Source organism: Lolium perenne, chromosome 3 (genome assembly GCF_019359855.2).
Source record: "Lolium perenne isolate Kyuss_39 chromosome 3, Kyuss_2.0, whole genome shotgun sequence".
NCBI classification, from domain to species: domain Eukaryota; kingdom Viridiplantae; phylum Streptophyta; class Magnoliopsida; order Poales; family Poaceae; genus Lolium; species Lolium perenne.
This window is the reverse complement of record NC_067246.2, coordinates 218,844,479-218,870,261: the sequence shown is the minus strand read 5'-3', so window position 1 is coordinate 218,870,261 and position 25,783 is coordinate 218,844,479. Positions and strand designations below refer to the sequence as shown.

Below are 25,783 nucleotides of genomic sequence, written 5' to 3'. Positions count from 1 at the left end.
CATTCTCCAGATTTTGGCTCAAAGGAATTCTTAAGATCCTCTGTTGTACATCAAAAGGATTGAAAATAGATTTAATTAAATCCTCATCCCATGTACCATTCATTGGATTAATCAATTCATCAACAGTTCTCAAAATGCACCGGCCTCTGTCTGTCACCACCTTGCGAGATGCACTAGTAGGGATCCAGTGATAAGTCCAGATATTAATTTTTGTGCCGTCTCCAACCCTCCATATATGACCCCGTTTGAAAGTTTTGAGCCCCTCCAAGATGCTTTGCCACGGGAATGAAGAACCCTTTTTTGGTTCAGCTTTCAAAAGGTCACCAGTGGGATAATATTTAGCCCTTAGTACTCTGGCACATAAAGATTTAGGGCTAGATAAGAGCCTCCAAGATTACTTTGCTAACATTGCTTGATTGAAAGAGTATAGCTCCCTAAAACCCATACCACCCTCCTTCTTTGGAATGCACATTCTCCACCACGCACACCAATGCATCATCTTCTTTTGTATTTCTGTATCCCCCACCAAAACCGTTTTCCGTTTAAGGAGCTGTTAGAGATGCTTAAGGCTGTGATGTCGAACACATATTATCTACACGTTTTCCGTTTTCTCACAGATTTTTCTGGAACTTACAAAGAATTATATACTTTTTCCTTTCCTACCAGGCGCATCTGTCAACGTGTTCTTGTGGTGGAAAATCTTCTGTGCAGACGGTACAAGATCCATAAACACGTCGGCAACATATCTTGTGCACATGCCCTGATTGTTACAACCATGTGCCCGGCCAAGACATATCAACACGTATCCACTACAATAACTACAACGATCACCCACAATGGACAGAAATATAGCGGTTAAACTTCGCAACGGTGTTGATCTGTCAATCATACAGACCCAAAGACACCTATACAAGCTAACAGTTTACAGTACTGAAACGGAAGGTAGTGTAAACCTCCTTTGCTAAAGTATCGAAGCAATGAAAATATGACAGGGAATCGGAACAGCGCTGGGCGACTGTCGTCGACCAACAATAGGAACTAAGCTAGTCTCTGACATGTAACACTCTCACCTACTCACAGAGCCGAGATCCATGCCCCAACGCCTAGGCAATCTCTCTGGACAGATAGAAGGCGAGACGCCTCTCCTCGAAGGAATACTCGATCTCCTCCGGCAATGTTGGCTCTGGTTTCTCGTAAACAAGGGACACTGGAGCAGCTGTAACCTGGTTAGCCACAGCGGGCGTCATCGCCAGCTGCATCGGAGCCGCAACGGTCATTGGCGTCTTAGGGTTCAGTGCTCCGAACGTCTTGGGGTTGGGGGTCCGGTTCTCGGTGTCTGTAAAGTTGGTGTCCGGCCGTACAGGTGTTGACGAGACGCTGCTCGGCGGTGGCATGATCTGAGCAAAAGGCTTGCGGGGTGTCTCCATTTCACGCAGAGCACTGGCATTGAAAGATAACTTCTTGATGGGAAGATCGCCAATGTCTAAGCCTCTACTGCCTGAAATTGTTCGCATGCATCAGAGGTTTAAAAAGAAGAAAAACTGGGGAGGTCTGTAGCATATGAGACCTGACAAGAGCTTACCAGGGGACAAATGGGCAATGTCTTCAGTTCTCTTGGCAGCACGAACATTCTTCGAAGGCAATATGTCTGTTTTGGGCACTTGCATCGTGGCTCCTCCACCCATTGACATCCTACGGTTCGTGGCTCCTCCACCCATCGACATCCTACGGTTCACGCCACCCATCTTTGTGCTCTGAGGCTTCGATGGACTTGGTTTTGAACCGTAGAGAGCTTCCTGCTCAGCTTTCAGTTGATCCTGGAGCTTCTTTTGATCCTGCAGTTATGTACAGTTAGGTTATTCGAACAATAATACAGACTAAAATGCAAAAAGGAGGGCACAGGAGTTTAGATAGTTATGCAATTGCATTGTACCCTTTGTCTCTTCTTCTCATGTTCTTTTTCCTGGCGAACGATCATGTATTCATCAAGCATTGAGAGAAGGCGTACCTGCAAATATTTCATGTGACAAACTCTGTCAAGGAAAAAAACACACAAAGTTTAGAAACAAAATGGGAGAATAAATAGACGTACACCATCATATGTGAACTCTTTTCCTCTTTCATTCTCCCAAGCAATGATTTTCGTGGTCAAAACATCAACCATCCCTGCCCAAGGTGAAGCATCAGTAAATCAGATGCAGTGATCAGAGAAACAACACTTAGAATACATGATCTGAATATAGTTGGTCAAGAAGTTATAACAGATCTCATTTGGTAACAGTACCTGGTATCTTGTTAACCAAAATGCGAGCTTTTTCAGCCCTCTTGAGCGTAAGATGTGCCCCCCTCCCGGCATTGTAACGATTGTCATCCTAAACATTCCATGTAAAGGAAAAATCGTTATCCGGAAAACAAATATGTGAAGGGTAATTGCACATAAAATTGACCAGCATTTGTACTTTGTTGTAATCTTCCAGCCAGGCTTCCTCCTCGCAAGCATTCAGAAACCTTTCGACCTTCTCAAGAATGTCCTTTCGGCTGAAAGCTTCATCTTTCACTGTTGCAATGTGAGCCTCAATTTGTTCCAGCACCAATGCAGGATCAATAGCTCCTGTAGAGGAAAAGGCAAAGACGGATGAGCTAGTTTGACAGAAGATTTGCACTTTTGAAGGGCTGGAGCACATCATACTAACGCAAGGTGCCAAGAAGGCGCGAGATGATATTACCTGACTCAATGGCCTCAATGTTAAATTCATCTGAATATCCTTCCTCGCCAACTAAATGTGCACGTCTTCGGTGCTCCTCCAATTCTGATTTCTTTTTCAAAACCAGGTCCTTCATTTTGGTTCCTTTCAGTTGTTCAAGCCTTAAAACCTCGGCTTCCACCTACATGTATGAGTACAAGTTATGAATATTCCTGGCTCAGTATAAAAAGATAACGATAGCAACTGTAAAATGAAAGCAATGTCTGCTGCAATAGGACTCTCACATAGCTGAGGAAGTCAATAGACAGGGTGTTGGGTTCTGTTATTTCGTGCTCCGAAGCAGCAATATTGCACGTTACATTCTGGAACACCTGCTGTTCTTCAATGGGTGTATCCATAAGATTCCATAGTTCTAGCATTGTGGAAGCAAAATCTTGAAGCTGCAAGGATCATGTTACCAGGGTTACAGATTGAATCAAAGGATGCAGCACATATTACACATCTCTAAGATGATGCACAAAATACTGACCTTTTGCATCCTCTGAATTTTCATTTCACGCAGTCTATTTACAGCCGACGCTAGTCTGTCGATTGTAGTGTTGCTCAGGTTCTTTGATCCTTCAGCCTCATCCAGGCTAGGGTGCACCTCATGTACTGTTTGCTTGAAGTCTATGCCAAGAACCTCACATAAGGAATGCAATGTATTCAAATGTTCCATTACTTGCTTAACCCTATCAGCCTGTCAGGAACACAAAGACACGAGACAGTAAGATTTATTGAACAAAAAAATGTACTGCTATAGACGGTGAGATTATGACTGATGAAAGAATTAGATTTGCAGGAATCATGGTGACCTTCTCTTTCTGAAGGGATTCCAGCTCCTTTGTTAACTCCTCAAGCTTTCTTAATGACAGATCGGACTGATCCACAGGAGTTTTAAACGGCACAAAGTCTGAAGGCCTGATTTCAGATGAAATCTTCTTAATCTCCTCTAGGACATGAACAAACTGGTTCCATCTTTCAACCTTTCTAGTCCGCATATCCTCCAAGTATGGGATAATAGCATTCAGCTCCTCTCTTAAACCATGCAACTTCTGGTTTGGCTGCCAAAATTAACAGAATGAAAAACATTAGTTACAGCCGGAAAGCCAACAGAAAGTTGGAAGTCTCCTATAAAGTAGATCTCGAGTATGTTGCGTGTACAATGAATTGAACAGTTATAAAATATCCACCCAGCAGAGTACTCATTCCGTCCCAAAATATAAGGCGCCCTTAAATTTCGCTTGTCAACAACTTACAACTTGGACTATGATTTGTACTCATAATATGCTCACAAAAAATGTATATGAAATGAAAGAGATTTGCAAGACAAATGCAACGATACCATTTACACATACCGAATCTATACAATTTGGTATCTATTAGTGGTCAAACTTGTGCATTAGAGACCGTGCGAAAAACTCTGTGCCTTGTATTTTGGGATGGAGGGAGTAGTAGCTTATCAAGCTTTCAGTACAGCAGATTATGAGTGTCTTGCATACATGGTGAATTCAACAGTGGATACATTACACAAGCAGCAGTAGCGTAGTAACATTGGCCATGGAATAGTACAGTTGTATGGTGGTTGGCTCAACAAAAAGTGAAGGAAACAGTGCATACATGGTGAATTCAACAGTGGATACATTACACAAGCAGCAGTAGCGTAGTAACATTGGCCATGGAATAGTACAGTTGTATGGTGGTTGGCTCAACAAAAAGTGAAGGAAACAAATGAAGGAAACAGTGGATACATGGTGAATTCAACAGTTGATACATTACACAAGCAGCAGTAGTGTAGTAACATTGGCCATAAAATAGAAGAGTTGTACGGTGGTTGGCTCAACAAAAAGTGAAGGAGACAAATGAAGTTGTATCTACAGATCTCCTGGTATACAGTATACTGATACACTTGGTAAAAAAAGTAGTGAAGAGATTAGTTGGTAATGGTCTGTTACTGTCGATTTTCCTACATCAGATTGAGTAATGGGCAGAGTCACAAAATTACTTCGAGATTTATTTCACCTTAGCTAATATACGACACAACACAATGTGCAGTTTCTAGTTTGCACTCGTAGTACATTTTTTCCCCGATCATCAGTAATTAGCACTACTGTCCTTTCCACTGTGACGAATTATTCGAGATGGCTACTACGGTTGTGGAGTGATGAGGAACGAACCATTTATACATACTGAATCTATATAATTTGACTATATAACTTGTGCATTAGAGACCGTGCGAAAAAAATACGTGCCTTGTATTTTGGGATGGAGGGAGTAGTAGTTTATCAAGGTTTCAATACAGCGGGATTATGAGTGTCTTGCATAGGTGAATTCAACAGTGGATACATAACACAAGCAGCAGTAGCGTAGTAACATTGGCCATGGAATAGTACAATTGTATGGTGGTTGGCTCAACAAAAAGTGAAGGAAACAAATGAAGTTGTATCTACAGATCTCCTGGTATACAATACACTGACACATTTAGTAAAAAAAGTAGTGAAGAGACTAGTTGGTAATGGTATGTTACTGTCGATTTTCCTACATCAAATTGAGTAATGGGCAGGCAGTGTCGCAAAAGTACTTTCGAGATTTATTTCATCTTAGCTGATACAAGACACAACGCAATGTGCAGTTTCTAGTTTGTACTACATTTTTCTCCCTGATCAGTAATTAGCACTACTACTCCTTCGTTTCCTTTCCACTGTGAGGAATTATCGAGATGGCACACAGTATATGCTATAGTTGCGGAGTGATGAGGAACGAACCTGCCTAACATGCACGGGTGGCTGGCCTATGGCGGAGCAGATGCCAGCGAGCTCGGCCTCGGCCTCGGCGATGGACTGGCGCAGCTGGGCCCTGCAGCGGTTGGCCTGGTCGACCTTCCTCCGGTAGACGTCGAGGCACTCCTGCTCGAGCTCCAGCAGCGTCTTGTCCCGCACCGCGTCGGGCTCGCCCACCTCGTCCCAGATCACCTGAAACCCGGAAACGCGCATCTCTCCAGTTCAGCCCCTCCTCGAGGCGACAAACAGCGCGGAAAAAAAAAAACGGGGGGGATCGGGACGTACGTTGAGCTCGAGGAGCAGCGAGTCGCACGGGTGGAGCTGCTGCTGCGGGTCCTTGGCCACGCTGCCCATCGCGAGGAGCGGCAACCTGCGAAGGGGCACGAAGGTCAAATCCAGCGGCCGTGGCAGGGAACCGGCCGCGCGGCGGAACGGGGGCGGAGGGAATCGGCGGTGAGCCTAGGGTTGTCGCCTCACGGGGCGCGCGCGAGGAACCAGATCCGGGCCCGGGGAAACCGCGCGCGGGCGAGCGAGACTCTAGCGGCCCGAGGGGGGAATCGGGGGTTACCTCTTGGCCGCTCGGTGCGGTGTCGTCGAGCCGGCGAGACGTCGCGGCGGGCGGTGGTGGCCGGCGGTAGGGTTGCGGTCGCCGGGGTGCGGGCGAGAGGATGAAGGAGAGCGTGGGAGGGAGAGTGGTTCGAAATGTTTTGAAATAGGGAAGGGGGCTACAAGAGTGGAGACGGATGCGGAGGGGATTGGGAAGGAATCGAAGGAAGGAAGGGGACAGGCGAAGAGAGACGTTAGCGGAGTAGTAATCTTTATTGCGCATCCGTGGACTATGTTTTGAATTCGACGATCTGGATGGGAGGTTCATCCGGCCGTTAGGTTACCAGCTGACTGACTGGTAGAGCCCACTGTTCTGTACCCACATGTGGAAGAGCCACCTGAGTTTGAGGTCGTGACAGGAGTTCTCCAAGAGTAACGATTAATGCTTTGTTTGATACAACTTGCTAAATCAGCTACTCTTTTTATTCATATTAATTAACTTAATTTTATCTAGATATAGTATATCTAGATAAACACGTCTAGATACATCCGTATCTATCCAAAATCCATATATATAGATATATATATCTAATAAATAAACGTTGCCAAACTAACGAGGCGGAATTTGGTAACGCACAAGCGTAGAAAACTACCAATAGTTAAGAGGGAAATGAACCGAATTTAAAAGTAGCTATAAAAAGTTACTACTCAAAGTACCGTAGCCCAAAATTATCGACGTGGTGAATTTTAGCAGCAAACGAGGCGAAAACACAGATTTCAACGGTCCAAAATTGCCTTAAATGCATGGAAGGTTCTCGCGTCCCTCCGGTCCGCCCAAATTTGTTAAGCATGTGGCGTATAGTATTTGAAATTGTCTACTCCATCCGGTTTAAAATACTTGCCAAAAATAGATGTATTAGACATGATGAAATAGATACATCCTTTTTTGGATACGTATTTTGAAACGGATGGACTAGACCATTTTGTCTAGCAAAGTAGCATCTAGGTGTGTTTCATTCGTGTTTCGAAAAATTTCTAGGTCTTCCCTATAATAAATTGCTCATTCTTCCATGTGATAGTACAGCCGGTGCCACCACTTGATCATGAATGTTTGTTGTATTACTGAAAGGACAAGATGCCACCTAGGGGGGTGAATAGGCGTTTAAAAACTCTTGCGGATTTGGCTTGTAAGAATGCGGAATTAAACTATATTTATTCTACAAGCACAAATCCTAAATATGCTAGGCTCAACTAAGTGCAACAACAACAACAACAACAACTAAAGCTAACCAAGATAGACACAAGATATATGTAGCGCAAGTGATAGCAAGATATATGTACTTTAAGGACGATAGCTATCACAGGGAAAGTAAGCTCGGATATAGAAATAACCGAGGCATGCGGAGACGAGGGTGTATTCCCGCGTTCCCTTCCTTTGCAAGAAGGTACGTCACGTTTGGAGGGGTGGAGGTCCCACGAAGGATTCCCCAACGCCACGACGGCTCACCCTATTCTCCGAGCCAAACCCACGAAGGATAATGGCTCTTCCTTATGATTAGCTTTTCCTCCACTCCGAAGATGGCAAGCTCCAAAACCACTTTGTAAGGGTATTTTACCCTTATCCATTATTTTGGTAACAATGACACCGTGCTAGAGTATTTGACCTAATACGTTTATAAGGATTATCTCAGGTATTAGGTAAAGAGGCATAAATGGTGTATCAAAGGAACAAGAAGGCTAAAGGAGACCCCCCACTTCAACAACAATCGAAAAGGGGTCTACAGCAGAGATCCGGTCTGCCGCCCGATTGGACCGGCCTCCAGACCGGCTAGTCCGGCGTGCGGTCCGGTCGACCGGGTGCCAAACGGGCTCCAAACCAACGCCTAAGTGATCCGGTTTGCCGCCCGGTCAGCCGGCCCCAGACCGGCGAGCCTGGCGTGCGGTCCGGTCGACCGGGCGCCAACCGGGCGCCAACCGGAGGAGCTCCTGGACGACGCGAAGTGTCCCCCGATCAGGATCCGGTCTACCATCCGGTCACAACCGGCAGGTCCGGTCAGGGGTCCGGTTGACCGGGTTTGTCGAGAGAAAAGATGAGGTGGCAAGTGACCAACGGCCATATTTCGAAGAACGCTATAAATAGGCCTTCTCCTACCTCAGAACAGTTAGGCACTACACTATAAGCTGTTCTTGAGCTCTCTCTCTCTCTCACTCCATTGCTAGAAACACCAAAAGCCTCTGATCTCCCTCCTCCTCCACCCAAACTCAAATCCCTCCGGGGAATCACTAGAGGAGGACCCGATCTACTGTTCTACCGAGCCAAATCTCATTCCCCCTTGTATTCATCAAGAAGCTTGCTTCCTAGGGTTCCTTGGAAACCCTAGGTGGGCAAGAGGAGTCCGGAAGCATCTGGGCTGTGGATTTGCTCCGGGCAAGATTGTGAAGGTTTGGAGGCTACCTCAAAGTCTACCACAAGTGAGTGAGCTATTCCTTCGTGGGATAGGCTCCGGAGAATAGGGTGAGCCTTCGTGGCGTGGGGAATCCTTCGTGGGACCTCCACCCCTCCAAACGTGACGTACCTTCTTGCAAAGGAAGGGAACACGGGAATACATCCTCGTCTCCGCGTGCTATCGGTTATCTCTAACCGAACTCCTTATTTGTGATTTAACTGCCTGTGAGAGCCTTCGTGCTCGACTTAGTTGTATCCTCATATAGGTTGCTTCACCTAGTTTGCATTAGGCTCACCTTTATATTCCGCAAAGCCTAATATTGCAAAGAAAGAATTAAAATCTGTAGAAACCTATTCACCCCCCTCTAGGTTTACCATCTCTATACTTTCAATTGGTATCAGAGCCTGGACTCTTATTAAGGGCTTCACCGCCTTAAGAGTGAGATGGATAAACTATTCGAGGGTCTAGATGAAAACTCTAACCTTTCGGTTAAAGAGATGAAATCTAGATTCTTGGCATATGATGCCGAGAAGAAGAAAAAGGAGGATGAACTACAAAGCCAAATGGCAGAGATGTCTGTCATGCTTAAGAACTTGACTAGCGGACCCCCTAGTACGGCTTCGGCCTCCCTAGGGAGCTATCGTGAAGTCAACCATGACTATCCCAAAAACACTTCACCCATGCCTCATATAAACCATAGTGGGAATGTTCCCCATTTTGATGGAACTCACTTTCCTTTTTGGAAATCTTCTATGGAATCTCATATTCGCAGCTGCAGCGTGGAGTTATGGGAGATCATTGTTCATGGATACCGGGAGCCACAAGATCCCATTCGGTTGACCTCCACCGAATTCTACAACCGTCAACTCAACGCCTCCGCACGTGACAAGATTAGGAGTGGCATCAACCGCAAGCTCCTTGATCAAGTCAATGACATAGACTCCGCTAAAGAGTTGTGGGATCGAATCATAGTACTCCAAGAGGGAACCGATTTGATCCAATCAGCTCTCTATGAGACCGCAAAGCAAGAGGCTCATCAATTCATGATTCGAGAAGGAGAATCCGTGGCCGATGCTTATGCAAGGCTTGGTGCTCTTAGAGTAAGGGTCAAGGGACTTGGAGTTGAGAAGTACAATGACGGCTTCGAGATGAATGAAGCATTCATAAAGTCCAAGGTCATTGCTATGATTGCCGTCAATCAAGAAGACACCAACCTTGCACTCAACTTGCAAATCATGACCAAGAGTGCCGATCTCAACTCCGATGATCTAGTCTCCTATGTGGCCGCCAATGAAAACATGGCCAAAGCGGGAAAGAGGCTCATGGCAATGAACCGTGTTGATGAAGCCTCACACAACCATGAAGCGCCACACAACCTTGCTCTCAAAGCTAGGGCCGATCATGGAAGCAAAGAGGACTATGAAATTGAAGAAGATGAAGAGATGACTTCAACTAGTGACATTGCTACCGACTTTGCTTTCTTTGCCAAGAAATACAAGGCAAAGTTCCCAATGCTCCTCAATGACAAGAAGAAGAAGAAGAAGAGAACTTGCTACAATTGTGATGAAGATAGCCACTTTGCAAATGAGTGCCCTTATGAGAAAAGGGTAGACAATCCAAGATTCATCAAAGGGGTTAAGCCAAGATTGAAGCCAAACCCAATCAACGATCGATACAAGAAGAACAAGGGAAGAGCCTTCGTTGGGGCCGAGTACTTGTCCGATGATGAAGAGGAAGATGAGGAGAAGGAGGCCGGGGTGGCCGGTTTGGCTTTCTCTAAGCCCGGGTCACTCTTCACATATGACTACTCCAAGGACTACTCCATGGAGAATGATGTTGGATCTTCCTTCATGGCAAGAACAACTCAAGATGATGACTCCGATGACTCTCCCTCCTCTACAATCGTTGGCTCTTGTCTTATGGCAAGGGAAACCAAGGTAATGGAACCTCCACCTTCCCTATCTAGTGTTCTTGATGATGAAAACGAAAATCAAGAAGAATTAATTGTGCTTAAGGAACTCTATGATGTTAGATGCACCCTTCGTGGTGAAGCTCTTGTCAAGTTTGATTTCTTGATGGACTCACTCAAAGAAAAGGATGAGTCCATTGAGGAATTAGAATATCATTTGAATGAGAAGGAACGGAGATTCAATCTCCTAAGACAAGAGCTAAAAACCGAAAGGTGCATATCTCAAGGCCTTAAGCAACAAATTGAAACTTATGAACTTGATAAAGTTAAGGACCTAGAAACTATTGATAGGGCTCAATCATTGACTCAAGAGCTCAATGCCTCAAAGGAGGAGCTTGAAGTTGCGCATGCTTCTCTCACTAGGGATCTTGACCACCTTGAAAAGGCTAACAAGCTTGTCAAGGATGAGCTCAAGAAACTTGGAGAGAACCATGACCTACTCCAAAAAACCTACAAAAAGGCTCTTGGATCAATGAAGGATCCCATTGATGTTGAAAAGCTTGTTTGTTCCTCCACTTCCTTTACTAGTGAGCATGCTAAACTTGTTGAGGAACATGTTCGTTTACAAGAGGAACTCTCTTTGCATGTTGAGACCAATGCATATCTTGAATCCTTGGTGACCAAATATGGTCTTGACTATCATCCTAATGAATCTTCTTGTGAGCAAGCATCTATTCTTGAGGAAAATGTTAGGTTAACAAAGGAACTTGCAAAGTTCATCACCGCCAAGAACAAGATGGGATTGGATGACCTCTTGAGTAAGCAAAGGTCAAACAATCAAAAGTTTGGACTTGGATATGTTCCCAAGTCTCACAAGAAGAACAACTACAAGAAGGAGAACCCCGCTCAAGATAAGAACAAGGTCACTAATAATGGCAAAGCCTCAAAGGGCAAAGCCACTAATGGTGACCGCACGGGGCCAAACAATCACTATGCATTATTTGTTGATTATTATGGTGATGTCTATGCTAACTATGTTGGCCCTCCTAATGGTTATGCTTATAGAGAGTACTCAATTTGGGTACCAAAAGATATTGTTGCCATTGCAAAGATCCTCTACTTGATTTTGTAGGGGTATTCCTCCGGTGGTCCAAAATGGGTGTTTGATAGTGGATGCACCAATCATATGGCTGGAGGAAGAGGTGTGCTTGATCAATTCATTGAAGATATCAACAAGAAGTCAAGCATCACCTTTGGTGACAACTCAAAAGGAAAGGTACTCGGGTATGGCAAGGTAGCAATCTCTAAGGACGTGTGCCTTGAGACGGTTATACTTGTTGAATCCCTTGGCTATAACTTACTTTCTATATATCATCTTGCCGATGCCGGTTACAATTCATATTTCACTAATTATTGTGTGAAAGTCTTTAGGAGTGACAATCTCAAATTGGACCTTGTTGGATATGTGGAGAACAACCTTTATGTGGTTGACCTCTCGAAAGAGAGCCCCTCTCCCTCCACATGTCGAATGGCAGCCAAGCATGACGAAGGTTGGTTGTGGCATCGCCGCCTTGGTCATGTTAACATGAGAAATCTTAAACAACTCCTAAAGGGTGAGCACATTGTGGGACTAACCGGCATTTCTTTTGAGAAAGATTGTGTTTGTAGTGCATGTGTAGCCAGAAAGCAACTCAAGAAGAAGCATCCTATCAAGAGTATTGTTACCACATCTAGGCCTTTGGAGCTCTTTCATTTGGATCTCTTTGGGCCATCACATTATGATACTCTTGGTGGGAGCAAGTATGGACTTGTCATTGTTGATGATTACTCAAGATACTCTTGGGTCTTTCTCCTTAAGTCTAAGGACGAGACCCATAAAGAGTTCATCACCTTCGCCAAGAAAGCTCAACGTATGTATGAATCCGAGATCAAGGCAATTAGGACCGACAATGGCACCGAGTTCAAGAACTACACTATGCAAGAGTTTGTTGATGATGAGGGCATCAAGCATGAGTTTTCGGCGCCATACACCCCTCAACAAAATGGTGTTGTTGAAAGGAAGAACCGGACCATCATTGAGATGGCAAGAACCATGTTGAGTGAATTCAACTCACCCCACAACTTTTAGGGAGAAGCCATCTCTACGGCCGTCCACTACTCCAACCGGCTCTTCCTCTGTCCCCTCCACAACAAAACTCCATACGATCTTCTTACCGGTAACAAGCCTAATGTCATGTACATTCGTGTTTTTGGATGCAAATGTCTTGTTAAGAACAACAAAGGAAAGCTCAGTAAATTTGAAACTAGAACCATAGAGGGTATATTTGTTGGATATGCGGAGAACTCTCACGCCTATAGATACTACAACCGGTCCACCGGGACTATTGAAGTATCTTGTGACATGGTGTTCTTGGAGGATAATGGCTCCCAAGTGGAGCAAATTGTTCCATGTGTTGCAGGTAATAATGATGATCCATCTAGTGCCATCAAGCATATGGGCATTGGACACATCCGGCCCATGGAAGTTCATAATGATGATCAAGATGATGGAGTAGATGTATCAAGCACGGCTCAAGTGGAGCCTAGCTCAACTCAAGCCGAACCATCAAGTGCAACTCAAGAACCATCCTTTACTCAAGATGAGTCACGTTCCGAAGAACAAGAAGAAAACCCTCATTCCACAGAGCAAGACCATGATGATGATCAAGAAACATCCTCAACTCATGATCAAGCTCAAGTGATCCCTCATGATCAAGCACTAGCAAGAGATGAATTCATTGATCATGAAGGAACCGTTCGGAAGATCAAGGCCGCTACAAGGGCAAGTGACATGAAAGTGGATCAAGTCCTTGGTAGCATCTCAAGAGGAGTGGTAACTCGTAGACACCATGCATTACTTATCACTTATTGTCAACATCATGCTTTTGTGTCTAGTTTTGAACCACTTAAGGTACATGAAGCCTTGGTCGATCCGGATTGGGTAATTGCCATGCAAGAAGAATTGGAGTGTTTCACTCGTAATGAAGTATGGTCTCTAGTTGAGAGACCCAAGGATCATCGCATCAATGTCATTGGGACCAAATGGGTATTCAAGAACAAGCAAGATGAGAATGGCATTGTCATACGAAACAAAGCAAGGTTAGTGGCGCAAGGGTTTGCCCAAATAGAAGGTATGGATTTTGAGGATGCCTTTGCGCTGGTAGCCCGTCTTGAAGCTATTCGTCTTTTGCTTGCATTTGCATCTTTCCACAATTTCAAATTATATCAAATGGATGTGAAAAGTGCATTTTTGAATGGTCCCCTAAAAGAAACCGCATATGTGGCTCAACCCCCGGGTTTCGAAGACCCATGCCGACCCAACCATGTGTATTTACTCCATAAGGCACTCTACGGTCTCAAGCAAGCTCCACGTGCTTGGTATGAGTTCCTTAGGGATTTCTTACTACATGATGGGTTTTGCATGGGTACGGTCGATTCCACCCTTTTCACCAAACGGGTTAAAGGGGGTGGCCTATTTATATGTCAAATATATGTTGATGATATTATCTTTGGTGGAACTAACCCCAATCATAACAAAGCTTTTGAGCTATTGATGACTAGGAAATTTGAGATGTCCATGATGGGAGAGTTGAAGTTCTTCCTAGGCTTCCAAGTGAGGCAACTTGCAAAAGGCACCTTCATCTCTCAAGAAAAGTATGTGAGGGACATGCTCAAGAAATTAAACATGACAATGCAAGCCCAATGAAGACACCCATGCCCGTAAAGGGACAACTTGGCTCATGTGACGGTGAGAAGGATGTGGACATAAAGATATACCGCTCCATGATAGGATCCTTGCTCTACCTTTGTGCCTCTAGGCCGGATATCATGCTAAGTCTAGGGATGTGTGCTCGTTTTCAATCCGCTCCTAAGGAGAGCCATTTAATGGCGGTCAAACGGATTCTAAGATACCTTGTTCTCACTCCTACTCTCGGGCTATGGTATCCAAAGGGGTCAACCTTTGAACTCATTGGCTATTCGGATTCCGATTGGGCCGGTGATAAGGTTGACCGGAAGTCTACCTCCGGGGCTTGCCAATTTATTGGTCGGTCATTGGTGAGTTGGTCATCCAAGAAACAAAACTCCACCGCTCTATCCACCGCCGAAGCCGAATACATATCCGCGACATCTTGTTGCACTCAATTGTTATGGATGAAGCAAACCTTGAAAGACTATGGTGTGTCTCTTGGTACGGTGCCTCTTCTTTGTGACAATGAAAGTGCAATAAAGATCGCCAACAACCCGGTTCAACATTGTCGCACCAAACATATTGACATTCGCCATCACTTCCTACGTGATCATGTTGCCAATAAGGATATTGATCTCACTCATGTGGGAACAACCTACCAATTGGCGGATATTTTCACTAAGCCTTTGGATGAAGCCCGTTTTGTTAACTTGAGAGGAGAACTTGGTATTCTTGATCCTAAAAACTTGGATTGATTAACTTCTTGCACTATATTCTTGCACTTATCTTGCTATCTAGCTTAGAGGCATAGCACATATGGGGATAGTCATCCTACCATGTCTTGGTATGATGCATACCTATGTGTGCAACATAAATAGACCCAATGTCATTATATGGACCCAAGCATGTCTCTTCGAGGTCTCATGACATTTGCGCTTTCACATAGGGGGAGTAATCCCCCGCCCCTCATTGAGCCTTCATTACAACTTGATTTGACTATATAAGGCCAAATGATCTTATTGCAAAAATCATTTCCAAATGACTTATGATTCTTGATATACATTTCGAATCATGCCCATTGTTGCTATTTACATCTTGTTTGGATTTTCTCTCCAATGGGTATGCCTACAGAACTTTGTGTTTCCAACCCCATGTCTATGCTCATCTCAACATCATCTATCTATCTATATGTACATGTCATCATCTGAGCATTCACACACATTTACACAAAGAATAGGGGCAAAATGAGGCAAAACGAGACAAAACTGGGCTGTTCGTCCCTGGCCGGTCTCTGGCCCGGTTGGACCGGCCTCTGGGCCGGACCAGCCGGCGCCAGGTCCGGTTGACCGGGCGCCCGACCGGCCGTGCGGCCTGATATGTGTTGGGAGGGGATACCCCTTGGGGTCATCTTCCTCATTACCCCCAACTCCCAAACCTCCATGGTCGCCGCCTCCACCACCTCCACCACGATCTAGGACCTTCCCACCACAAGAACTCCCCCAAACTCCACCAAACCATATATCGGGCTCCTTGGGACATCTCCACCAAAGGATTTGGTCCCTCTCAAGCTATTTTGGGAATTTTTGGAGTTCTTGGTTTTCAAGCCCTATCTAGTGTTCTTCTTGCTCTCTTGATCAAGGAGGACCATGTCTTCGGGTAATGTACTCTCCCTTCCTCCCTATTTTCTAGTCCTCATCACACATTGCAATTTCTTGACAAGATTTGAGGAAATTTTAGGGTTAGGGTTAGGGTTTGTAAGTCCTCATGCCTTTAGAGTATCTCACAACACAATGCACATACTCCACTCTATTGCTATAGTCTATATCCAAGTTTCTGAGTTTTTGCATGAATTTGTGGAAGAAAATCTGGGCAACTCCTCACAAGTCGACAGATCCGGTCACCAGCCTGGTCAACCGGCCTCTCAACCGGCCGGCCCGGCGTGCCGCCCGGTCTAACCGGATTGGCAACCGGCTCGTCCGGTTTGCCGCCCGGTTGGACCGGCCTGTGCGCCGGATCGCCCAATTTTCGCACAATCTCATCAATACACTTGGATATATGCTATGCTTTTTGGTTTCCCTCTTATTGATGACATGTACACTTACCCCACTGCTATCCTCACTCTATTCTCTCATTCACAAGTAGTTGGAGTGGTGAACCACGTGGCACTGTTGCCAAGAGAGGACGGACTGCTGAGAATCCACCCCGCTGTTCTAGTGGTCGCGTACCCACTGCAGCTCAACAGACTACTGACACTGGCAGCTCGGAGAGGAGAAGAACCAAGTCAGTTGGTGGTAAGAAAAAGGATAAGCATGCCGCCCAAGAGGATGATGAAATTGTGCCAACTTTCAATCTTGCGGATGCACACCGTGGTGATTGGCGGGAAGTGAGGACGGTGAACCCATACCGCTATGAGCACCGGACTTACACTGGTGGGGACAAATTCTTCTGGACCAAGACACAAGCAGCCCTATGGGATGGTTTCTATGATACTCAAGAGTGTATGAAGAATGGTGTTGTTGTGATGCCCAAGGCCATCAATCCTGAAGAGCTTGCCTTGCATGAAGCCACAAAGTACCGCTTTGTGGTTGAAACCTTGAAGGGTATGGGACTATATGACCTTGTGTGCCTATAGCCCGATGATGCACAAGAAGATCCCACCTATTGTCCCCTCCTAGTCCGTCAGTTCCATTGCACCGTCTTCTTCCATGATGATGCGGACCGCACCATGACTTGGATGACTGGCAGGGAGAAGTACTCCTGCACCTAGACACGGTTCTGTGCGGCCATGGGTTTTGGTGGTGACCGTGCTCAAGGGTACATAATTCACACTCGACCTAAGATGACTAGAGGTGACATCTCCTTTTGCTATCCCACTAACCCCACAGCTGGGCCTCCCACCATCTCCGGGATGTACTACTCATATCTTGTCCTTGCCAAGCTGTTCCGTGAAAGCCTCATCAGCAAGTCAGGAGATACTAGTGAAGTCAAGAACTATCACCTGAATCTAATGTACTATTGCCACCCTGCCAGGATAAGGAAGATTGATGGTTGTGATCTTATTCATTGTGAACTGAAGCGTGCAGTTATGGATCGCATGACTCCCAACTATGCTCAGTATGTTCAGCGGCTCATCAACTACATTGTTCCTGCTCCTCTCAACACTCGTGATGAAAGGGTCATCATGGAACCATTCAGGTTCCCTACTCAAGACGGTTGCCCGAAAGTCCCTTCCATGATGCCCTCCAATGAGCGCCGTTCCAAGGAACACCATGATCCTGCAGCAAGCTCCAGCTACTCTCGGCGTCCTCAGCGTGGTGCCGCTCGCTTCTTCTCCAGCATGTGGCAGATGTGCAAAAATACCAATGATGTTGCACATCAGAGTCCTGCCTTCAACCAGGAGACACGGAGGAGACAGAGTGAGTTCATGGCTGCACGGAATGCTCTTGTTCCTCCTTCTGGCCCTGAGATAGAGCCTGTGGTTGCACTTGCCTGGGAGATGCCTCCCATTACTGATGAGATGCTCCAGAACTTCTACCTATCCATGTATGCTCATGGTGGCCCTCCTCCTCGGACTGCTCGTGCTCCTACTCCTACTGATGATGATGGTGATGAGGATGGCGGTGGTGTGGCTGCGCGCGATGATGGCAAGAGCTCCTACTCCATCGGGCATGAGTTCTATTGATGGGTGCGATAGCATCTCTCCTCTTTTCTTCACCTTTTTGGTGTTCCGATGCCAAAGGGGGAGAAGAGAGTAGAGTCTAGAACCACGGGGTTCTTTGATTGTCACAAGCCATGGGAGTTGCTTTATTTGGATCTTATATGGCTTGTGCTTATTTGCTTTGATTTTTCGAGATCCATTTGCTACTTCAAATAATTTGTGTATGGACGTGTATGGACGACTATGTGCATGCTTAATCACTCTATTAGGATAATCATGTTTTATGCTTATATATCTTGATATACTTGTCCATACCATGCTTGTTTCCTAAAGATATTGGGGGAGCTTCTCATATTCCACAAATGGTGCACTTTGCATTCAAACGCAAATTCTCCAAGTGCACACATTATGGGGGAGCTGTCGTAATATCTTATATGGAATCAAGGTTTAGAGCTTATCATAATATCTATATGTGACTCTAGCTCGGTTTCTCATCGTATACCAAAAAGGGGGATATTGTAAGGGTATTTTACCCTTATCCATTATTTTGGTAACAATGACACCGTGCTAGAGTATTTGACCTAATATGTTTATAAGGATTATCTCAGGTATTAGGCAAAGAGGCATAAATGGTGTATCAAAGGAACAAGAAGGCTAAAGGAGACCCCCCACTTCAACAACAATCGAAAAGGGGTCTATAGCAGAGATTCGGTCTGCCGCCCGGTTGGACCTGCCTCCAGACCGGCTAGTCCGGCGTGCGGTCCGGTCGACCGGGCGCCAACCGGGCTCCAAACCAACGCCTAAGTGATCCGGTTTGCTGCCCGGTCAGCCGGCCCCCAGACCGGCGAGCCTGGCATGCGGTCCGGTCGACCGGGCGCCAACCGGGCGCCAACCGGAGGAGCTCCTGGACGACGCGAAGTGTCCCCCGGTCAGGATCCGGTCTACCATCCGGTCACAACCGGCAGGTCCGGTCACTGGTCCGGTCTGACTGGCCTCTAGACCGGACAATCCGGTCAGGGGTCCGGTTGACCGGGTTTGTCGAGAGAAAATATGAGGTGGCAAGTGACCAACGGCCATATTTTGAAGAACACTATAAATAGGCCTTCTCCTACCTCAGAACAGTTAGGCACTACACTATAAGCTGTTCTTGAGCTCTCTCTCTCACACTCCATTGCTAGAAACACCAAAAGCCTCCGATCTCCCTCCTCCTCCACCCAAACTCAAATCCCTCCGGGGAATCACTAGAGGAGGACCCGATCTACTTTTCTACCGAGCCAAATCTCATTCCCCCTTGTATTCATCAAGAAGCTTGCTTCCTAGGGTTCCTTGGAAACCCTAGGTGGGCAAGAGGAGTCTAGAAGCATCCGGGCTGTGGATTTGCTCCGGGCAAGATTGTGAAGGTTTGGAGGCTACCTCAAAGTCTACCACAAGTGAGTGAGCTATTCCTTCGTGGGATAGGCTCCGGAGAATAGGGTGAGCCTTCGTGGTGTGGGGAATCCTTCGTGGGACCTCCACCCCTCCAAACGTGACGTACCTTCTTGCAAAGGAAGGGAACACGAGAATACATCCTCGTCTCCGCGTGCTATCGGTTATCTCTAACCGAACTCCTTACTTGTGATTTAACTGCCTGTGAGAGCCTTCGTGCTCGACTTAGTTGTATCCTCATATAGGTTGCTTCACCTAGTTTGCATTAGGCTCACATTTATATTCCGCAAAGCCTAATATTGCAAAGAAAGAATTAAAATCTTTAGAAACCTATTCACCCCCCTCTAGGTTTACCATCTCTATACTTTCACACTTCACAAGCTCAACAAAGGAGAAGCCCGGGCCTCTTCACAATCTTCCTTGAAGAGATCACCGGAGCACCAACCGCCAAGCCAACTAGGAGGTCTCCCTCCAAGAGTAATGATACGTCTCCGACGTATCGATAATTTCTTATGTTCCATGCCACATTATTGATGATATCTACATGTTTTATGCACACTTTATGTCATATTCGTGCATTTTCTGGAACTAACCTATTAACAAGATGTCGAAGTGCCGATTCTTTGTTTCTGCTGTTTTTGGTTTCAGAAATCCTAGTAAGGAAATATTCTCGGAATTGGACGAAATCAACGCCCAGGGTCCTATTTTGCCACGAAGCTTCCAGAAGACCGAAGAGTCAACGAAGTGGGGTCACGAGGTGGCCAAACCACAGGGCGGCGTGGCCCAAGCCGTGGCCGCGCCGACCTATGGTGTGGACCCCTCGTGACGCCCCTTGACCTGCCCTTCCGCCTACAAATAGCCTTCGTCGCGAAACCCCCAGTACCGAGAGCCACGATACGGATAACCTTCCAGAGACGCCGCCGCCGCCAATCCCATCTCGGGGGATTCAGGAGATCGCCTCCGGCACCCTGCCGGAGCGGGGAATCATCTCCCGGAGGACTCTACGCCGCCATGGTCGCCTCCGGAGTGATGTGTGAGTAGTCTACCCCTGGACTATGGGTCCATAGCAGTAGCTAGATGGTTGTCTTCTCCTCATTGTGCTTAATTGTCGGGTCTTGTGAGCTGCCGAACATGATCAAGATCATCTATCTGTAATTCTATATGTTGTGTTTGTTGGGATCCGATGAATAGAGAATACTTGTTATGTTGATTATCAATTTATATCTATGTGTTGTTTATGATCTTGCATGCTCTCCGTTACTAGTAGATGCTCTGGCCAAGTAGATGCTTGTAACTCCAAGAGGGAGTATTTATGCTCGATATTGGGTTCATGTCTCCGTGAATCTGGGGGAGTGACAGAAACCTCTAAGATTATGGATGTGATGTTGCCACTAGGGATAAAACATTGGTGCTATGTTCGAGGATGTAGTTACTGATTACATTACGTGCAATACTTAATGCAATTGTCTGTTGTTAGCAACTTAATACTGGAGGGGGTTCGGATGATAACCTGAAGGTGGACTTTTTAGGCATAGATGCATGCTGGATAGCGGTCTATGTACTTTGTCGTAATGCCCAATTAAATCTCACTATACTCATCATAATATGTATGTGCATGGTCATGCCCTCTTTATTTGTCAATTGCCCAACTGTAATTTGTTCACCCAACATGCTGTTTATCTTATGGGAGAGACACCTCTAGTGAACTGTGGACCCCGGTCCAATTCTCTATACTGAAATACAATCTACTGCAATACTGTTCTACTGTTTTCTGCAAACAATCATCTTCCACACTATACATCTAATCCTTTGTTACAGCAAGCCGGTGAGATTGACAACCTCGCTGTTTCGTTGGGGCAAAGTACTTGGTTTGTGTTGTGCAGGTTCCACGTTGGCGCCGGAATCCCTGGTGTTGCGCCGCACTACATCTCGCCGCCATCAACCTTCAACGTGCTTCTTGGCTCCTACTGGTTCGATAAACCTTGGTTTCATAATGAGGAAAAACTTGCAGCTGTACGCATCACACCTTCCTCTTGGGGTTCCCAACGGACGTGTGTTGTACACGCCATCAAGCAATTTTTCTGGCGCCGTTGCCGGGGAGATCAAGACACGCTGCAAGGGGAGTCTCCACATCCCAATCTCTTTACTTTGTTTTTGTCTTGCTTAGTTTTATTTACTACTTTGTTTGTTGCACTAAATCAAAATACAAAAAAATTAGTTGCTAGTTTTACTTTATTTACTATCTTGTTTGCTATATCAAAAACACAAAAAAAAATTAGTTACTTGCATTTACTTTATCTAGTTTGCTTTATTTACTGTTGCTAAAATGGGTACTCCTGAAAATACTAAGTTGTGTGACTTCACAACCACAAATAATAATGATTTCTTATGCACACCTATTGCTCCACCTGCTACTACAGCAGAATTCTTTGAAATTAAACCTGCTTTACTGAATCTTGTTATGCGAGAGCAATTTTCTGGTGTTAGTTCTGATGATGCTGCTGCCCATCTTAATAATTTTGTTGAACTATGTGAAATGCAAAAATATAAAGATGTAGATGGTGGCATTATAAAATTAAAATTGTTCCCTTTCTCATTAAGAGGAAGAGCTAAAGATTGGTTGCTATCTCTGCCTAAGAATAGTATTGATTCATGGACTAAATGCAAGGATGCTTTTATTGGTAGATATTATCCCCCTGCTAAAATTATATCTTTGAGGAGTAGCATAATGAATTTTAAACAATTGGATACTGAGCATGTTGCACAAGCATGGGAAGGAATGAAATCTTTGGTTAAAAATTGCCCAACCCATGGACTGACTACTTGGATGATCATCCAAACCTTTTATGCAGGACTGAATTTTTCTTCGCGGAACCTATTGGATTCAGCTGCTGGAGGTACCTTTATGTCCATCACTCTTGGTGAAGCAACGAAGCTTCTTGATAATATGATGATCAACTACTCTGAATGGCACACGGAAAGAGCTCCACAAGGTAAGAAGGTAAATTCTATCGAAGAAACCTCTTCCTTGAGTGATAAGATTGATGCTATTATGTCTATGCTTGTGAATGATAGGACAAATGTTGATCCTAATAATGTTCCGTTAGCTTCATTGGTTGCACAAGAAGAACATGTTGATGTAAACTTCATTAAAAATAATAATTTCAACAACAATGCTTACCGGAACAATTCTAGTAACAACTATAGGTCATATCCTTATAATAATGGCAACGGCTATGGTAATTCTTATGAGAATTCTTACAACACTAATAGGAACACACCCCCTGGACTTGAAGCCATGCTTAAAGAATTTATTAGTACACAAACTGCTTTTAACAAATCTGTTGAAGAAAAGCTTGGGAAAATTGATATACTTGCTTCTAAAGTCGATAGTCTTGTTGCTGATGTTGATCTTTTGAAATCGAAAGTTATGCCTAATGAAAATCATCATAATAAAATTACTACTACAGCAAATGCCATCCAAGTTAGAATTAATGAGAATATAAGATTGATGGCCGAATTGCGTGCTAGGTGGGAAAGAGAAGAAAATGAAAAAGAAGATAATATAGCTAAAGTTTGGACTATTACCACCACTAGTAATGCTAATGCTACACATGTTGCTGCACCTCCTACTATTACTAATAAAAGAATTGGTGTTAGCAATGTTTCCACTTCTAATGCAAAGCGCGAAAAACTGCTCAAAGCTGCTAAAAGCTAAATCTGTGATAAAACTGCTGAAATTTTTTCCAACATTGGGGATGATGATCCCATTGCTTTAGATTATAATGGTTTGAATTTTGATGATTAACAAATCTCTGAAGTTATAAAGTTCTTGCAAAAACTTGCTAAAAGTCCTAATGCTAGTGCTATAAATTTGGCTTTCACGAAACATATTACAAATGCTCTCATAAAAGCTAGAGAAGAGAAACTAGAGCGCGAAGCCTCTATTCCTAGAAAGCTAGAGGATGGTTGGGAGCCCATCATTAAGATGAAGGTCAAAGATTTTGATTGTAATGCTTTATGTGATCTTGGTGCAAGTATTTCTGTTATGCCTAAGAAAATTTATAATATGCTTGACTTGCCACCGCTGAAAAATTGTTATTTAGATGTTAATCTTGCTGATCATTCTACAAAGAAACCTTTGGGGAAAGTTGATAATGTTCGCATTACCGTTAACAATAACCTTGTCCCCGTTGATTTTGTTGTCTTGGATATTGAATGCAATGCATCTTGTCCCATTATATTGGGAAGACCTTTTCTTCGAACTGTTGGTGCTATCATTGATATGAAAGAAGGCAATATTAAATATCAATTTCCTCTCAAAAAAGGTATGGAACACTTCCCTAGAAAGAGAATGAAGTTACCTTTTGATTCTATTATTAGAACAAATTATGATGTTGACACTTCGTCTCTCGATAATACTTGATACACACTTTCTGCGCCTAGCTGAAAGGCGTTAAAGAAAAGCGCTTATGGGAGACAACCCATGTTTTTACTACAGTACATTGTTTTATATTGGTGTCTTGGAAGTTTTTTACTACTGTAGCAACCTCTCCTTATCTTAGTTTAGTGTTTTGTTGTGCCAAGTAAAGTCGTTGATAGTAAAGTTCATACTAGATTTGGATTACTGCGCAGAAATAGATTTCTTTGCTGTCACGAATCTGGGCAAAATTCTCTGTAGGTAACTCAGAAAATTATGCAAATTTACGTGAGTGATCCTCAGATATGTACGCAACTTTCATTCAATTTGAGCATTTTCATTTGAGCAAGTCTGGTGCCTCAATAAAATTCGTCAATACGAACTGTTCTGTTTTGACAGATTCTGCCTTTTATTTCTCATTGCCTGTTTTGTTATGTTCGATGGATATTTTGATTCCATTGACTTTCAGTAGCTTTGTGCAATGTCCAGAAGTGTTAAGAATGATTATGTCACCTCTGAACATATATATTTTGATTGTGCACTAACCCTCTAATGAGTTGTTCTAAGTTTGGTGTGGAGGAAGTTTTCAAGGATCAAGAGAGGGAGATGATACAACATGATCAAGGAGAGTGAAAGCTCTAAGCTTGGGGATGCCCCGGTGGTTCACCCCTGCATATATCAAGAAGACTCAAGCGTCTAAGCTTGGGGATGCCCAAGGCATCCCCTTCTTCATCGACAACATTATCAGGTTCCTCCCCTGAAACTATATTTTTATTCCATCACATCTTATGTGCTTTACTTGGAGCGTCTGTATGTTTTTGTTTTTGTTTTGTTTGAATAAAGTTGGATCCTAGCATTCATTGTGTGGGAGAGAGACACGCTCCGCTGTTGCATATGGACAAATATGTCCTTAGCTTTACTCATAATGTTCATGGCGAAGGTTGAAACTGCTTCGTTAAATTGTTATATGGTTGGAATTGGAAAATGCTACATGTAGTAATTGTTAAATGTCTTGGATAATGTGATACTTGGCAATTGTTGTGCTCATGTTTAAGCTCTTGCATCATATACTTTGCACCCATTAATGAAGAAATACATAGAGCATGCTAAAATTTGGTTTGCATATTTGGTCTCTCTAAGGTCTAGATAATTTCTAGTATTGAGTTTAAACAACAAGGAAGACGGTGTAGAGTCTTATAATGTTTTCAATATGTCTTTTATGTGAGTTTTGCTGCACCGCTTCATCCTTGTGTTTGTTTCAAATAAGCCTTGCTAGCCTAAACCTTGTATCGAGAGGGAATACTTCTCATGCATCCAAAATACTTGAGCCAACCACTATGCCATTTGTGTCCACCATACCTACCTACTGCATGGTATTTCTCCGCCATTCCAAAGTAAATTGCTTGAGTGCTACCTTTAAATTTCCATTCTTCACCTTTACAATATATAGCTCATGGGACAAATAGCTTAAAAACTATTGTGGTATTGAATATGTACTTATGCACTTTATCTCTTATTAAGTTGCTCGTTGTGCGATAACCATGTTCCTGGGGATGCCATCAACTACTCTTTGTTGAATATCATGTGAGTTGCTATGCATGTTCGTCTTGTCTGAAGTAAGGGCGATCTACCACCTTATGGTTAGAGCATGCATATTGTTAGAGAAGAACATTGGGCCGCTAACTAAAGCCATGATCCATGGTGAAAGTTTCAGTTTTGGACATATATCCTCAATCTCATATGAGAAAATTAATTGTTGCTACATGCTTATGCATAAAAGAGGAGTCCATTATCTGTTGTCTATGTTGTCCCGGTATGGATGTCTAAGTTGAGAATAATCAATAGCGAGAAATCCAATGCGAGCTTTCTCCTTAGACCTTTGTACATGCGGCATAGAGGTACCCCTTTGTGATACTTGGTTAAAACATGTGCATTGCGATAATCCCGGTAGTCCAAGCTAATTAGGACAAGGTGCGGGTACTATTAGTATACTATGCATGAGGCTTGCAACTTGTAAGATATAATTTACATAACACATATGCTTTATTACTACCGTTGACAAAATTGTTTCTTGTTTTCAAAATCAAAGCTCTAGCACAAATATAGAAATCGATGCTTTCCTCTTTG

General features: G+C 44.2%; 1 protein-coding gene across 1 annotated transcript; it reads right to left on the bottom strand.

Annotated features, from left to right (window-relative positions):
• Positions 1 to 837: 837 nt before the first annotated feature.
• On the bottom strand, positions 838 to 6,317 carry LOC127321858 (65-kDa microtubule-associated protein 3). The gene is made up of 13 exons (XM_051350825.2): positions 6,093 to 6,317; positions 5,810 to 5,894; positions 5,510 to 5,716; positions 3,560 to 3,808; positions 3,235 to 3,444; positions 2,990 to 3,145; positions 2,727 to 2,886; positions 2,460 to 2,611; positions 2,285 to 2,372; positions 2,093 to 2,166; positions 1,934 to 2,008; positions 1,583 to 1,835; positions 838 to 1,498 (listed from the first exon to the last, which is right to left on the bottom strand). The coding sequence occupies exons 2-13, from the start codon at positions 5,876 to 5,878 to the stop codon at positions 1,104 to 1,106; spliced, it is 2,088 nt and encodes a 695-aa protein (XP_051206785.1). The 5' UTR covers positions 5,879 to 5,894; positions 6,093 to 6,317; the 3' UTR covers positions 838 to 1,103.
• Positions 6,318 to 25,783: the final 19,466 nt, after the last annotated feature.